This window comes from Xenopus laevis, chromosome 9_10L (genome assembly GCF_017654675.1).
Source record: "Xenopus laevis strain J_2021 chromosome 9_10L, Xenopus_laevis_v10.1, whole genome shotgun sequence".
NCBI classification, from domain to species: Eukaryota; Metazoa; Chordata; class Amphibia; order Anura; family Pipidae; genus Xenopus; species Xenopus laevis.
In genome coordinates, this window is record NC_054387.1 from 134,854,249 (window position 1) to 134,869,193 (window position 14,945).

At 41.4% G+C, this 14,945-nt stretch overlaps 1 protein-coding gene and 1 long non-coding RNA gene across 2 annotated transcripts; both read right to left on the reverse strand.

Moving 5' to 3' along the window:
- Positions 1–3,207: 3,207 nt before the first annotated feature.
- Positions 3,208–6,699, reverse strand: zscan29.L (zinc finger and SCAN domain containing 29 L homeolog). The gene is made up of 3 exons (XM_018240019.2): positions 6,560–6,699; positions 6,347–6,470; positions 3,208–5,617 (listed from the first exon to the last, which is right to left on the reverse strand). Exons 1-3 carry the CDS (start codon positions 6,590–6,592, stop codon positions 3,579–3,581), a joined length of 2,196 nt encoding a protein of 731 aa, XP_018095508.2. The 5' UTR covers positions 6,593–6,699; the 3' UTR covers positions 3,208–3,578.
- A 189-nt stretch (positions 6,700–6,888) lies between these two features.
- LOC121398093 lies at positions 6,889–8,622 on the reverse strand. The gene is made up of 2 exons (XR_005964095.1): positions 8,378–8,622; positions 6,889–6,980 (listed from the first exon to the last, which is right to left on the reverse strand). It is a non-coding gene; the product is annotated as an uncharacterized LOC121398093 (long non-coding RNA).
- Between the last annotated feature and the right edge of the window lie 6,323 nt (positions 8,623–14,945).

A 14,945-nucleotide genomic window follows, 5' to 3' on the forward strand; every position in this document is an offset into this window, starting at 1 on the left:
AGAATTCCATTAAAGAGACAGTGTGTATATCAGTAGCTGACAATATTATGGAACACAGAGCAGAGAGTTAGGGTATGAGTTGCAGGACACACAGGATTCCCACATAGTCTGCACATGATTTGGATGGTGGGAAAGTAAAGGGACATGAGGGGTTCCCCCCAATAGTACAAAGCTGCTGTTTGGTGGAAAAGGTGAAGGAGAGAGGGGGTTGGGAGCTGGGGGAGTGTAAGCAGATAATGGAGTGGAATGAGTAAGATTTCCAGTGTGTGACATGTAACAAAGCATTACTGGCCATTTGGCTGTGCAGCTGTACTGTGCCTTTAAGATGGAACAGACAGTTTGCAGAGAGTCCAGTAAGGGCCAATGAAAGGGAGATGTGGGTGTGGCCAGTACTGGGGGTGTTCCTCACACACTCACACTAATACACTGACACCATAGAAACAGAGCTCAGCGCACACCAGCGCCCAACGTTCCCTTCATTCCCAGCGGCGCCACAATTTGCCCATGATCATCCCGTGACAATGGGCAGCTCTTATCCGTCACTCACTGAAGCCCTGAAGCTCCTTATGGCAAAACAATGAGTTCCTCAGTGGCTGCTCTCAGGCTGTAGGGTGTCCTTGCTTCCCACTGGCACATGATCCCTCCTACCGCCGGACACTTACTGACTGCTGCCTCACTGCTGCCGCTCCCTCACTCACCTCTTTCCTCCTCACGCTGCTCTGCTTCCTGTACCGGGAGCAATCCGACTCATTGGCTTAGACTGGAGGGACACGCTATCCGATTGGCTAAAAGTGGAATGTAGGCGGGACAAAGAGCTACTGAAAGAAATGATTGGATAGAAGGCGGGACTAAGAGCTACTGAGAGAAATGATTGGAGAGAAGGCGGGACTAAGAGAGGGACTGAGGGAAAATGTGCTATTTAATAAGAGTAAAAACATAACTAAAACCCGTGTATTATGTTCATTCTAAAGGGATACAGAGATGACATAAGAACCTAAATATTTCTCTCTGTCTAATTATTCGCACCTCAGAGAGTTGATATATGACGTGTAATGTTGCCCATAGCAACCAGGAGACAGAGAAAGCAAAGCTGTGACTGATATGAAATGATTTCATTTGTTTGTGGAGATGACAGACTTGTGTGAGCTGCTCATATTGAGGCTCATATTAATTCTCAGCTTGTGCTGCATTCGAGTGTTTTTCATTTGTTTTATCGGATCTTTCGCATTTGATCGAATGTTAAGACGTTCAAGTTTTCTCATAAATAACCTCCCATACGAGATGCGAGTACATTCAAATTTATTATCTTTATTTAGAAAACATCACACATCTGCCGCTAAGTGTAAAAACAAAAAGGAATGTTCATGTGCCTCATTTTACGTTGTTGCTTTGTGGTCCCACCTGTATATTATACATAATACATTTCCCTCATTTTACATTTTCCTGGACTTTACACCATTTTTTTTCCTGATTTCCTGAAAAATGTAAAATGGCGGTTCTACTGTATCTTATTATCTATTCACACTCCCACCATGAGAGGACTCTCATAAACACACACCACGAGGGAGTTTAGACTCAGATCAAATGTTTCTTTTCATTGCTCCACCTGCAACTGACTGAAATAAAAGCTCATCACTGATTGGTTGCTATGGGTTACTGCCCGTGGGCAAAGTTGCCTGTTTATAAATGAGCTCCAGAGAGCTGCTTTTCTGTCAGGGAACAAGGAGCAGCGAACCAGTAACTATGACTCTGTGTCTCAAATCATTTTGCTCAACAGGTAAACCCTTATCCGGAAACACGATATCCAGAAAGCTACGAATTACGGAATGACTGTCTCCCATAGACTCCATTTTATCCAAATAATACAAATTTTATAAATCATTTCCTTTTTCTGTGTAATAATAAAACAGTCGCTTGTACTTGATCCCAACTAAGATATAATTAATCCTCATTTAAAGCAAAACCAGCCTATTGGGTTTATTTAATGTTTTTATGAATTTCTAGTAGACTTAAAGCATGAAGACCCAAATTACGGAAAGATCTGGTATTCGGAAAACCCCAGGTCCAGAGCATTCCGGATAACAGGTCCCATACCTGTACTTTACAGCCTGTTTAGCCACAAAATATGTTTGTATGGAATGCTAATGTGATAAATAGATTCAGAGGCAGTTTGTGCCTTGATATCCTCTCACGTGTTACTGGAACATGGTGACTGGAACATGGAGCTGTAACAACAAAATGGCTGAGGCAACAATTCCTATACTGGTTTAGGTATATTGGTGCTCATGTGTATTCTCAGGTTTGGGAACGTTGGTAAAGATGTAAAGCGTTTCTGGTATTGGCATACTGGGGCCATTTTGTCTGTAGAGACAGCATCAGCCTGCATGTTTTATTGTCACTCATTTGTAGCTTCTATATTAAACACTGAACTGATCTACTGCTGCAAACTATAGTGTGAATCAATTCAATATTAATAGCAATCCTATAGTCCTATATTAAAGGAGACATTTAGAGGCAGATTTGTCAAAGGTCGAGCTGAAGTTTCGAAGTGAATAACTTCGAATTTCAAGCTATTCTTTGTGTACTTAGACTAGGGAATAGTCATTCTTCGATTCGAATTTGAAAAGACTTTGAAATTCAAATTTTTTTGATGTACTGTCTCTTTAAAACTTGACTTCGACCATTCACCACCTAAAAGCTGCCGAAGTGCTGTTTTAGCCTATGGGGGACCTCCTACAACCTGTATGGAGGCAATTGGGGGAGTTTGGGAGATTGAAGGTCGAAGTTAAATAAATTTGAATCAAAGTATGATCGAACTATTCGAAGTACAATCGTACAATTCGAAGTAGGCCGAATCAGCAGCTAGCAGGACCTGATAGGGAACTGAAACCTGTCTGTGCTTGTGTGACTGCAGGGCTGTGATTGGCTGTCCCCCTCCTACTGTGCTTCTGGCAGGGACCGTTAGGACACGCCCACCCCTCATTTGAGGGACCAGAGAACATCTATATGGAACTCTAATAAAGGGGCTATTTTTAAAGATAATATTAATTTGTAGCACATTGTAAAAGCAACACCATATATTACTCATAACTTCACAAAATTAGTTTTTTTTTCATCAAATCCTATATGTCTCCTTTAAACAAATTAACTCAACCCCAAAGCTTCAACTGGGTATCCCCCGTACTAATAAAACAATGTGTCAATGGATTCAGATTCAGCTCATTGTATTTATCATATTCATTAGAAACCTCACCCCCAAGGATTTTTAAGCATTTGTTCAGGCAAAGAAAATACACACTGTACTTACACCAATTCACCGAACCAAATTGTCTATTGGGGAAATTACCTTATAATAATTTAAACGAAAGTTGGCGTATAAAATTAAACGAAAGTAGGCGTATAAAATTGCCCCACACGTGCATCACAATTTCGTACTGTTTTTTTTTTTTTTAAAAAGAACTGGCAGAGGGGGTTTGAGTGCTCTAACTTTTGTGTGATGTGCTTTGAGCATATAAACATATAATCAATACCAAACAAATGCCTGATTTGTACAAACATTTCACACATTGAGAACAAACTTATGGTTTTCCTCGTTTGTGTAGTTGAAAATGTACTTTAAGACTACTGTTACATGTAAAACATTTCCCACATTCAGAACAAGAGAATGGTTTCTCCCCTGTGTGGGTTCTGTGATGATATTTAAGGTATGTTTCTCTTGAAAAACATTTCCCACATTCAGTACAAGAAAAAGGTTTCTCTCCTGTGTGGGTTCTCCAATGGGAAGTAAGTACTGATGAAGTGGGAAAACATCTCCCACATTCAGAGCAAGAATAAGGTTTCTCTCCTGTGTGGGTTCGTCGATGGACATTAAAGTCTGATGATCTGGTAAAACATTTCCCACATTCAGAACAAGAATAAGGTTTCTCTCCCGTGTGGGTTCGTCGATGGACATTAAGGTCTGATGATCTGGCATAACATTTCTCACATTCAGAACAAGAAAATGGTTTCTCCCCTGTGTGAGTCTTTTGATGACGAGCAAGGACATGATAAGTTGAGAAACATTTTCCACATTCAGAGCAAGATAATGGTTTATCCCCTGTGTTGGTTCTGTGATCATATTTAAGTTGAGTTCTTTGGCGTCTATCAATGTCTCTTTTGTGAAGAGCCTGTTTTGTTACATCTGTTTCCTGTAGGGGTGAATTACAGGCATTTACATCATATTTATTATCCTGCATTATTAAGTGGTTGTATTCCATGATAGGAGTAGGTGTATATGGTCCCTGTATCTGTTCTGTAAGTGAATTAATGCTGTAATCTGATCGATTTCCCTCTTCCCATGAAGTGGCCTCCTCTTTAATCTCATTGGTTGGTGGGTAATGTTCCACTGGAGAAATTTCCGGGTTTGTGAGATTTCCTTTGGAACAAAAATCTGCTTCTCTTTTGTGTATTTTTAAATGTACTTTAAGACTACCGTTATGTGTAAAACATTTCCCACACTCAAAACAAGAGAAAGGTTTCTCCCCTGTGTGAGTTCTGTAATGATATTTAAGGTGAGTGTCTTTTGAAAAACATTTCCCACATTGAACACAAGAAAAAGGTTTTTCTTCCATGTGGGTTTTCCAATGGGAAGTAAATTCTGATGAAGTGGGAAAACTTTTCCCACATTCAGAACAAGAATAAGGTTTCTCTCCCGTGTGGGTTCTTCGATGGACATTAAGTTCTGATGAAGTAGTAAAACACTTTCCACAGTGAGAGCAAGAATAAGGTTTCTCTCCCGTGTGGGTTCGTCGATGGACATTAAGGTCTGATGATCTGGTAAAACATTTTCCACATTGAGAACAAGAATAAGGTTTCTCTCCCGTGTGGGTTCGTCGATGGACAGTAACATCTGATGATCTGGCAAAACATTTCCCACATTCAGAACAAGGAAATGGTTTCTCCCCTGTGTGAGTCTTTTGATGACGAGCACGGACATGAGGAGTTGAGAAACATTTCCCACATTCAGAGCAAGAAAAAGGTTTTTCCCCTGTGTGGGTTCTATGATGATATTTTAGTTTGGTTTGATTTGAAAAACATTTCCCACACTGAGAACAAGAAAAAGGTTTCACTCTCGTGTGGGTTCGTCGATGAACATTAAGTTCTGATGATCCGGCAAAACATTTCCCACATTCAGAACAAGGAAAAGGTTTCTTACCTGTATGAATGCTAAGATCATTATGAAGATTTATGTGATGAGAAAACTGTTTCTCTGTTGTATGGGTTGTATGGTGCCTATCAAAGCGAGATTCGTGGGGGGACGTATTTTCATTATCTTTAATAGCCTGAATTATTAAGTGGTTGTATCCCATGATAGGAGTAGGGATATCTGTTCCCTGTATCTGTTCTGTAAGTGGATTAATGCTGCAATCTGATTGCCTACCCCCGTCACATGAAGCCACTTCTTCTTTAATCCCATTGGCTGGTGGGGGCTGTTTCATTGGAGAAATTTCAGGGTTTGTGGGATTTCCATTGGCACAAAAATCTCCTCCTTCAGCCCTAATCTTGCTTGGCTCATTATAAGAATATAATGTTCCTCCCAGATCAGCTGTAATATCGCTTTTATCTTCATATTCACAGTCTGGCAATGAGAAGAAAAGACCACAGGATTTGGGTGTCAAGATTATTAAAGGACATTTAAACCTCCACAAAAATCAGCTTCTTTAAAGGTTTCCATCTCTTCCTCTAACCCACTGGTCTCTATCCCTTGAGAATTTATGTTGGCTCAATTCTTCTCAGCTCAGATGACTATACATGCCCTCCAGTCTAGCAGCCAATGAAGAGATGGCATAGAAACTCTGCTCTAGTTGTTATACTTTTTCTCCTGACTCTTCTCCTGAGCTCAGTGTAACAAATACAGTGCTCAATCCAAGCAGGGCTTTTCTATCAAAGTCAATTGTGCCTGTGTAAAACTGTCCATAGATGCAAGATACCATCGTATGAAACAACGGTTTGTACAATTTTCGGACTGTGTGGGGAATGTGTGATTTTTTGCACCATGGTGATCGGTCTTCAGTCTGCTCTTTCTGCAAGTGAAATCTATGGATACCTATCTCAGGGATGTAGATTTCTATTAGATCATGCCCCATAATTAAAGGGTTTACATAATGTGTAGTATTTTCTGGTTAGTAAGTTGGGTGTAGATCCACTTTTCCAACACAATATGCTGGAAACTAAGTCTGTTTGATAGCTGGGTGCTTGTAACTGGGTATAGATGACAAACTGACATTCTTCCAGGTCTCTCTGAAAATATAAAATATCTTGTATAGACTCTATGCTCTGCATATGATAGACAACACCCAATACTTACCCGGTGAGAGGGGCTGCTGAGGCTCCTCCTTTATCCCTTCCTCATAAAGGTCCTTGTTTCCTTTTATATAGTCCCACTCGTCCAAGGAAAAATAGATGGAAACATGACCAGTCCTTATGGCAACCTGTCACACACAATGTTCCAGTCATCCCCCAGCCAGAGAAAGGGATTATCATCCACTGTTACTAAACAATAAGGGGCCGCTGTACCCACCTCTCCAGTCAGCAGCTGGATGATGTTGGACATGAGTTCCAGGATCTTCTTGTCATTCTTGTTATTTTCCTTCTGTATGACGGAGCCAGGGGCATGCAGGGCCCCCCCATCATCTGACTTCTTCCTAGGGATGTAGTGCTAAATATTGAAAGGAAGAGAGAATGGTGTTTGAGCTGCAGAGAGACCCCCTTTGTACAGACAGACAGTCTCTTGTCAGTGTGCCAGTCACAGTGCCCCTCACCTCTCCAGTCAGCAGATAGATCATCTCCAGTGTGAGATTCACCATTCTCTCCTTCTTCCCCCGCTCCTCCTCCTCCTCATTTTTATCCTTCTTCTTCTTCTTCCCCTTCATCCCTGTGTCACTCGCTTCCTCCCACATTCCCATTGGCTCCTTGTGGGAGGGACTGACCTGGAAGTGACCCTGGAATTAAGCACTTACACTTTTCAATACAGGATTATGCCCAGCAATTTCCCCAAAAGAATTACAGGGGCCCAGATCCAAAGAATCCCATTAAATCTTTCTGCAGTGGGACTTTTCTGTTATTTTCAAGCTCAAAGGGAAAGTGTGGGGAGGATTCAGGCCATATTTCACTATAATTTACAAGTAGCAAATGTTATTCACACCAGTGATCAGTTGGCTAAATGTTTCAGTAGCCAATTCTATTGGTTTTGCATGGGCTAAAACGCTAGCCCCCTGACCAATTATCTGACTGGGGGAGTCACATACTGATTAAACAGAAGAAAATCCAGTCTGCCTGGAACTGTATGAGACTGGAAAGTGGGTCAGCAGCTGCTGGTTCAGAAACGTCTACTTTCATATCATTATTATGTATTTATAAAGCACCAACATATTCTGCAGCAATGTACAATGAATGGTTGTATATATTGAACATACAGATTTACATACAAAACCACTAATTACTTGTAATCAAAAAACTACAGCTACATTTAATGATGCAATGTTTGCTAATCGACAATTTCATGTTTATGATACTTTCCCTTTAGAAACAAATGATAGGACATAGGTTTATGGACCCTGTGCTCTATAACAAGTGTATAATTAAAGAACAAGGAAAGTGTAAACCTAAATCCGGGTTTCTGGAAAGGCATAAACCCTCTTTAAAAGTGCTCCTAAACCGCTCAACTGTAAACCCATTCATTAGTTCCAAATCTTCACTTTCCAGAAAACTGAAAAGACTACGAGCATGTGCAATGGCTCATCTTCCCAACAGACGTGCAGAAGAGTTATTTATGAGGGTGTTTCTTCTATTGCAGGCAGGATCACACACACACATTAGCCACGTGGTGCCCGCCTTCTTTACACGCCAACCAATCGCAACACTTAAAGCAGTTGCTATGGTGACACATACATAATGCTGGAACATAGACACAGATCGCAAAAAAATATTATTATGGTCCATGTCGGCTGGTTCTGGTGGGACCTTGCAAACCCAGAGCTGCCTATTTATTTCTACACATCAGAACTGTTGTTGCAGTAGAACTGGCAGAAAGCACAGATAAAGCTACAGCTGTTGTGAAGTGTTGAGCAACAAGTGAGTGGCTGCAGGTTGGGCTCCAGGGATAGAAAGTGTCTCCATGTTGCCCAGTTGGTAAGTGAGCAGTTAAGGAGAGGAGCAGTATTCCTAATATATCACTAATGTCCTTCCATTTCTATTGGCCTCAATGTGCCCCAATCCCCCCTCCCCCCAAGCCTCCCCCTTATGTCACCACAGAGTCAGCCGACAGCCTATTCTTATCCCTACTATTCCCCCACTCTCCCTACCTGCTCCCCAGTATGTATAGCTGCCCAGCACTCACACAATCAGTAGCAAAGTGTCCCTGGGAATAATCAGCTCATGTGCTCCTTTAGTGCCACCATTAGTGCCGTCCCGCTCCCTTACTTAACTCTTTCTCACACTGTGGCTGTGCAGCAGGAAGAGAGGAGTTCATTGGCTGTGAGTGGAATGTGGGCAGTACAGAGAGAGCATCAGAGAACAATGATTGGATTAATGAGCACAAGGGAGAGACAAAGAGTTAGGGACAGAGGGAAAACTTACAGATTGCTTTGTAAGTGTAAAAAATAGCTGAGGTCATTAAGACTTTCCGGATCCTTAGGCTATGGACACACATGCGTTTTTGAATCATTTTTACGCAGCATTTTTTAACCCTTTAAGTGCCAGCAGAATTAAAAAACAATTGGCAATGCGAAATGCCAGACATTTTTTAAACATTTTGTGCTCTCTCACTTTAGGGGCATTTTCTGAGAGGAAACCTATAGTTTACCTAGGAAAACTATACATTGTTTGTTTTTGGGAGAAACTGAGCTTTCTAAATCTGCCTGACTATTCATGTATTTCCACCTCTGCAAAATTATTTATAGCACTAAATACGGAAAAAAAATAAAAAATTCCTATTTTTCACAATATATGAATTTATACCAGAAAAATATTTAATTTTACGCATGAAAATCCAACTGGTTTGGAAAGCCCCTTGTCTCACAAATGTGCCAATACCAGATATGTATAGTTTAATGGAGCTTTAGGACTTCTGTACAGCAAAAACTCCCAGCAGTATATTACCGAATTTTGATAGCACAAAGGCAGAAAATGGCATACTTTAGATTCCAAGGCCAAGAAATCCTGAAACAGTAGGTTTACCCCAGAAAACCATTTATTTTTGAAAAGTACACATTCTGCCGATTCCAAAATGGGTAACTATGTCTCTCTACTCCTAACTACCAAACATCAAAGCTTCTATGAACGTAGTGTTTTTTATAAATCATTATTAAAATTCTAAAACATAATTTCAAAGGTTTTAATTTGCTGCTCCGCATATCCCACACTGTATTAGGTACCAAGAAAAATCACCGTGAATATGATTGCCAGGGGTCCACTGAACAGTTTGATACCCATTGTGCATATGTTTACCAAAGTATCTGGCATTTAGAGACTTCAATATGTAGTTAGCACATCCAAATTGTCCAGGACTTTACTTCAGCTCCTGAAAAATCAACACATTGACTGCATTTTTTATGGGGTAAAACACTGAAAAATAGTTTTACTCCCCAAAACCATATATTTTTGTAAATTACACATTCTACCGAATCTAAAATGGGTACCCGTGTCTTTCTGCTCCAAACTACTGAGTCACAAGCCTTATCCAAAGTTGTCGGTTTTGGTGAAATACCTGAAAATTGCCTCAAACCTTCAACTTCCCAGCACCATATCACCCATGTATCATTACGTACCAAAAAAAAGCACCCTAAATATGGTTGCCAGGGGTCCTCCAAACAGTTTGGTGCCAAATGTGCATAGGTTTACCAAAGTATCTGGCATTTAAAGGCCCCACAATGAAGTTAGCGCACACAAATAGTCCTGTTGGTAACTTCAGCTACTGAAAAATCTACACACAGGAGAAAGCTCTCTGTTTGGTGCTGAATTAAGGATAGAAATACCTGTTTAAGACAGGATTTTTTGTTTTCACTTGGTGTGTGAATGTGTTGTCCACTTGGTGGGTGAAATTTGGGAAGTTTTGAGTTGATTTTCTTTACTAAAAATAGATTTTTCTTTTGACCCAGAAGCCAGGTGAGTGATTGCTAACCCAGTTCCCTTCACTTCCTCTGGGCTACAAACTCACTGTTAGATCCCCTCCCCCACACCTGGGTGTCAGTTTCACTTGCATTTTTCTGCTGTTTCAGCACAAATTATTTTTTTTGTACAGATTGAGTGGGTGTTTTGATTTTGCACTCAGTATAACATTTTTTCCAGCAGCAGCAGCAGCAGTGCAGCTCCCAGGCACCTGCTCACATTAACCCTCTCCCTGCCACAGCTTCTCTAATTTACTTTTTCATTGATCAATAGTATAAAGCTTTCTTTTTGTGGGTTGTTTTGTAAAAAAAAATGGGAGGGAATAAAAAGGAAAGTGCCTAATGTCAAGCACTCATGGCATAGAGGCTTATATAAAGTCTGCAGCTGAAGTGGTGGGCCCCTCTGCAGTAGTGGCAGCAAGTAAAATGTATAGGAAAGCCATAATCTTTGCCCGTTCGCTGACTGCAGTGCATAATCTGGTGCAGAGGGGTATCACAGTGGGAGAGAGTTATGTCCCTGTAGAACCTCTAGAAGGATTGGGTACAAGGGTGGTTTTATCTAATGTGCCCCCCTTCCTGCAAGACCACAGCCCTGTTCCTGCCCCCATTGCCTCAAATAAAACATCTTATCCTGCTGGGACTATTTAAGCATTGTCCTTAAAGGGGATATCTCCTTCACTAAAGAACCTCAAGGTGGCTGTTACACAACCCACCTCTACAACATCCAAACCTTCCCCTTCTTCACTGAAGTTATCTAAGGCTGCAGTGTGTCTTTCAATTGCAGCAAAAGAGAAGAGGGGGAAATGTCAGTGCACCCCCAGGGCCGCAGTTGTTCATACCACAAAAATTGTGCTCCTGTTATGGGCACCACTGAGGGTGTGGGGGTACACATGATTGCAATACCTGTTGGGGTTGGGGCAAATAGTGGCCTTTCCTCTTCAGATGCCAAGAAAAAGAGGAAATTTAAATCCAACTGGCTGGTACCTGAGGAATGGGCATCAGTGGTTAATGATGGAGCACCCCCATCCAAGGGTAAAAGGGGCAGCAAAACATCTGCTCCTCGTGTGCTCCTCCAGTGCGGTCGAAGTAAAATCGTTCGGTCAAACAATGAAATCCTTTGAATCGAACGATTCGAAGGATTTTAGCGATCGAACGAACGGTTTTACTTCGACTTCCAAAAACGTAGAAGGTCTCCATAGGCTAACATAGCACTTTGGCAGGTTTAATTTGGAAAGGAATTTAAATCAAAGTTTTTTTAAAGAGACAGTACTTCGACTATCGAATGGTCGAATATCCGAACTATTTTACTTCGAAACGAATTTGAAGTCGTAGTATCCTATTCGTTGGTCGATGTATCCAAAAAATTACTTCGAATTTCGAATTTTCCCTCAAATTCACTTCAACCCTTGATAAATCTGCCCCTTAAAGATACTAATGTTTCACTGGAAACATGTACGAGATGCATTCAAGAAGGAGATTCTTCTAAGGACAAAAGAATAACGTAGTGGGTCATCCCCTTCTGAGAGGAGGCAAATCATGTACTCTGAGCAGTTGCAACTGCTAACTGTGGAAACCAGACAATAAGTATTGTTAAGTTAAAGGAACAGTAACACCAAAAAATGTAACTGTTTTAAAGTAATGAAAATATTATGCACTGTTGCCCTGCACTGATAAAACTGATGTGTTTGCTTCAGAAACACTACTATAGTTCATATAAACAAGCTGCTGTGGAGCAATGGCCGAAATTGAAACATGGCTATATGGCACAGGTTAACTAATGGATAACAGATAAAACCATTAGACAGACAGGGCTTATTTGCTATCTGCTGTGTAACTTGAGCTTTTTCACCTTTGAATGGCTGCCCCCATTGCTACACAGCAGCTTATTTATATAAACTATAGTAGTGTTTCTTAAGCAAACAGCAGTTTTACCAGCGCAGGGCAACACTGTATTATATTTTCATTACTTTAAAACACTTTTATTTTTTGACGTTACGGTTCCTTTAATAATGCTTCAAAGCATGATGCGTATCTTGTGCACTTGTCAGTTTGCTGTCACAAAGTTTGCTTATTAACAAAGTATGATTTTGCTTTAAAATAAAATTCAAATAAGGTATATATATATATATATATATATATATATATATATATATATATATATATATATATATATATATATATATGAACCTATAATCATTTTATGTATAAATATTACATAGTGTATGGTTGAGCTCATTGGTATATGTGCAATCCATACAATTTATTGCTCATATTTTTGTTAAAGGAGACATATAGGATAAATAAAAAACCCCTAATTTTGTAGGCAATTGTGAGTAATATATGGTGTTGCTTTTACATGGTGCTAAACATTAATATTATCTTTAAAAATAGCCCCTTTATTGGAGCTCCCTATAGATGTTCTTTGGCTCCTGTCTGTGTTTCAAATGAGGGGTGGGCGTGTCCCTGCCAGAAGCACAGTAGGAGGGGACAGCCAATCACAGCCCTGCAGTCACACAAGCACAGACAGGCTTCAGTTCCCTTTCAGGTCCTGCTAGCTGCTGATTGGTTCCTGTCCTACAGTGCAGTGAGCTGAGTGCACAGCCTGGGAATTCAGGGAGCAGCAAGTGGAAGAGAAGGGAGGGATTATTAGGGTTTTTGCAGAAATATTCAATAAATCAGCCTGAAACACTACTTTTTAAGCACAATTATTCTATATCTAAATGAGTATAATGTACTGGTACATTCTTATTTTTTACACAAAATGTCTCCTTTAAGCTTTTGGGTTACTTATGGTGGTACCCCATGGTTATCAGCACCTTTTACATTTGATGTTACCCCGACCAAATGCCCATAATGTTTTACTTACCCCTCGTTGCAGATTCAGGCATCAGAGTTCACGGGCGCCATCTGCTTCTCTTCGGAAATCTTCATCATGAGATTGGTGCTTCTGCAATTTTCATGAGTTTCGGGGCATGTGCAGTTGTTGCAAAACAGAAAATAGTATGCGCCGCCACGCCAGTCTCTATCCAAAGATTTCCTAAGAGAAGAAGATGGTGCCTGTGAACTCTGATGCCTGAATCTGCACCAAGGGGTAAGTAAAACATTAGGGGCATTTGCCCAGGGTAACACTTGGCTGGGGGAGGAGGGAGGGGGGTCTATGTAGGGTAGGGGGGTAGGGTTTTTTAACTTTAAGGTTGAATTCTCCTTTAAAAGTTGTGTTGCCTCTGGGGTAGTCTGAGTTAAAAGTGCTCAAACAGTTTTCCAAATGAGGAAATCCAGAAAGGACTCTTCATGAATGAGAGGTCTGTTCCCTCACTAGGGTTGCCACCTTTTTTCTCCTGGTGGAGACCGGGCAGGGAGCGGGGCTGTTACGTTTGGCCGGTCACGGTGTCAATCATGGGGACTCCTGTCTGGTGATCCTAATTTGGAAAACCGTGCAGGATGTTTTGACCCAGGCAGCTTTTCAAAATACTGCGCTGTCCGGGTCAAAACTGGCCAGATGGCAACCCTATCCCTTGCCTACCCTTTGCTCTAGGGTTGACACATTCGGCCTCTGGAACTCCTGTCAGGGGCAGTCGGTGACATCACAGGACGTAATGTGCCATGTTGGGGACAGAACTATAATGTGATGGGGCGGGACTAGGGTTGATCCCAATGTTATTAATAGGGAAAAAAATGATATATGTGACAGAGCAATCAGCCTTAGTCAAAGAGAGTCCTGTCTAGACGGGCAGTTTTGACCCGGGCAGCCCTTTTGAAACCGAGTCGTCCAGGTGAAATCCGGATAGGTGACAACTCAAATTTCTGAAAACAAAAAGGTGAAAACTCTACTCCTAAATTTTACTTTATTTCACTGTTGTTAATAGCTCCCTCTCCCTGTATCCTGCTCATCATCGTGGTAAGGACTGACCCACCCCAATAGCCCATGCTGGACTCCCAGCCCCCCATACAGAAACTAGTGAGGGAAGTGTGAGGCCTGTGTGACTGTGCTGCTATAGTCCAGTATAAGAGGAGCATTAATACGAGACTCATTACTCTCACAAGTCTGTCATCTCCACACATGAATAAAATCATTTAATATCAGTCACAGCTTTGCTTCCCATTTCTACCCAAAACTGGTTGCTATAGGCAACATGACACGTGATACATAAACCTGCCCCTTTACTCTCTGAGCTGCGAATAATTAGACAGAGGGAAATACTACAAAACACTTGTGCTCTTATGTGATATTTGTATTTGTTTCCCTCTAGAATGAGAAAATGTCTGCGTTTTATTCATATTTTACTTATATAAAAATAGCAAAACGTTTCCTCTCTGCAGCGTCAGCGCCTATCTCTCTTAGTCCCGCCTTCTCTCCAATCATTCCTCTCAGTAGCTCTTAGTCCCGCCTTCTCTCCAATCATTCCTCTCAGTAGCTCTTAGTCCCGCCTTCTCTCCAATCATTTCTCTCAGTAGCTCTTTGTCCCGCCTACATTCCACTTTTAGCCAATCGGATAGCGTGTCCCTCCAGTCTAAGCCAATGAGTCGGATTGCTCCCGGTACAGGAAGCAGAGCAGCGTGAGGAGGAAAGAGGTGAGTGAGGGAGCGGCAGCAGTGAGGCAGCAGTCAGTAAGTGTCCGGCGGTGGGAGGGATCATGTGCCAGTGGGAAGCAAGGACACCCTACAGCCTGAGAGCAGCCACTGAGGAACTCATTGTTTTGCCATAAGGAGCTTCAGGGCTTCAGTGAGTGACGGATAAGAGCTGCCCATTGTCACGGGATGATCATGGGCAAATTGTGGCGCCGCTAGGAATGAAGGGAA

Bases quoted from the DNA above. Each gene is read 5' to 3' on its own strand.
- zscan29.L (XM_018240019.2), bottom strand. From the start codon at position 6,592: ATGTCCAACATCATCCAGCTGCTGACTGGAGAG. The intron at 6,471-6,559 runs GTGGGTACAGCG...TGTGTGTGACAG, and splicing joins TCCAGCTGCTGACTGGAGAG to GTTGCCATAAGGACTGGTCA. The intron at 5,618-6,346 runs GTAAGTATTGGG...TCTCATTGCCAG, and splicing joins TCAGCAGCCCCTCTCACCGG to ACTGTGAATATGAAGATAAA.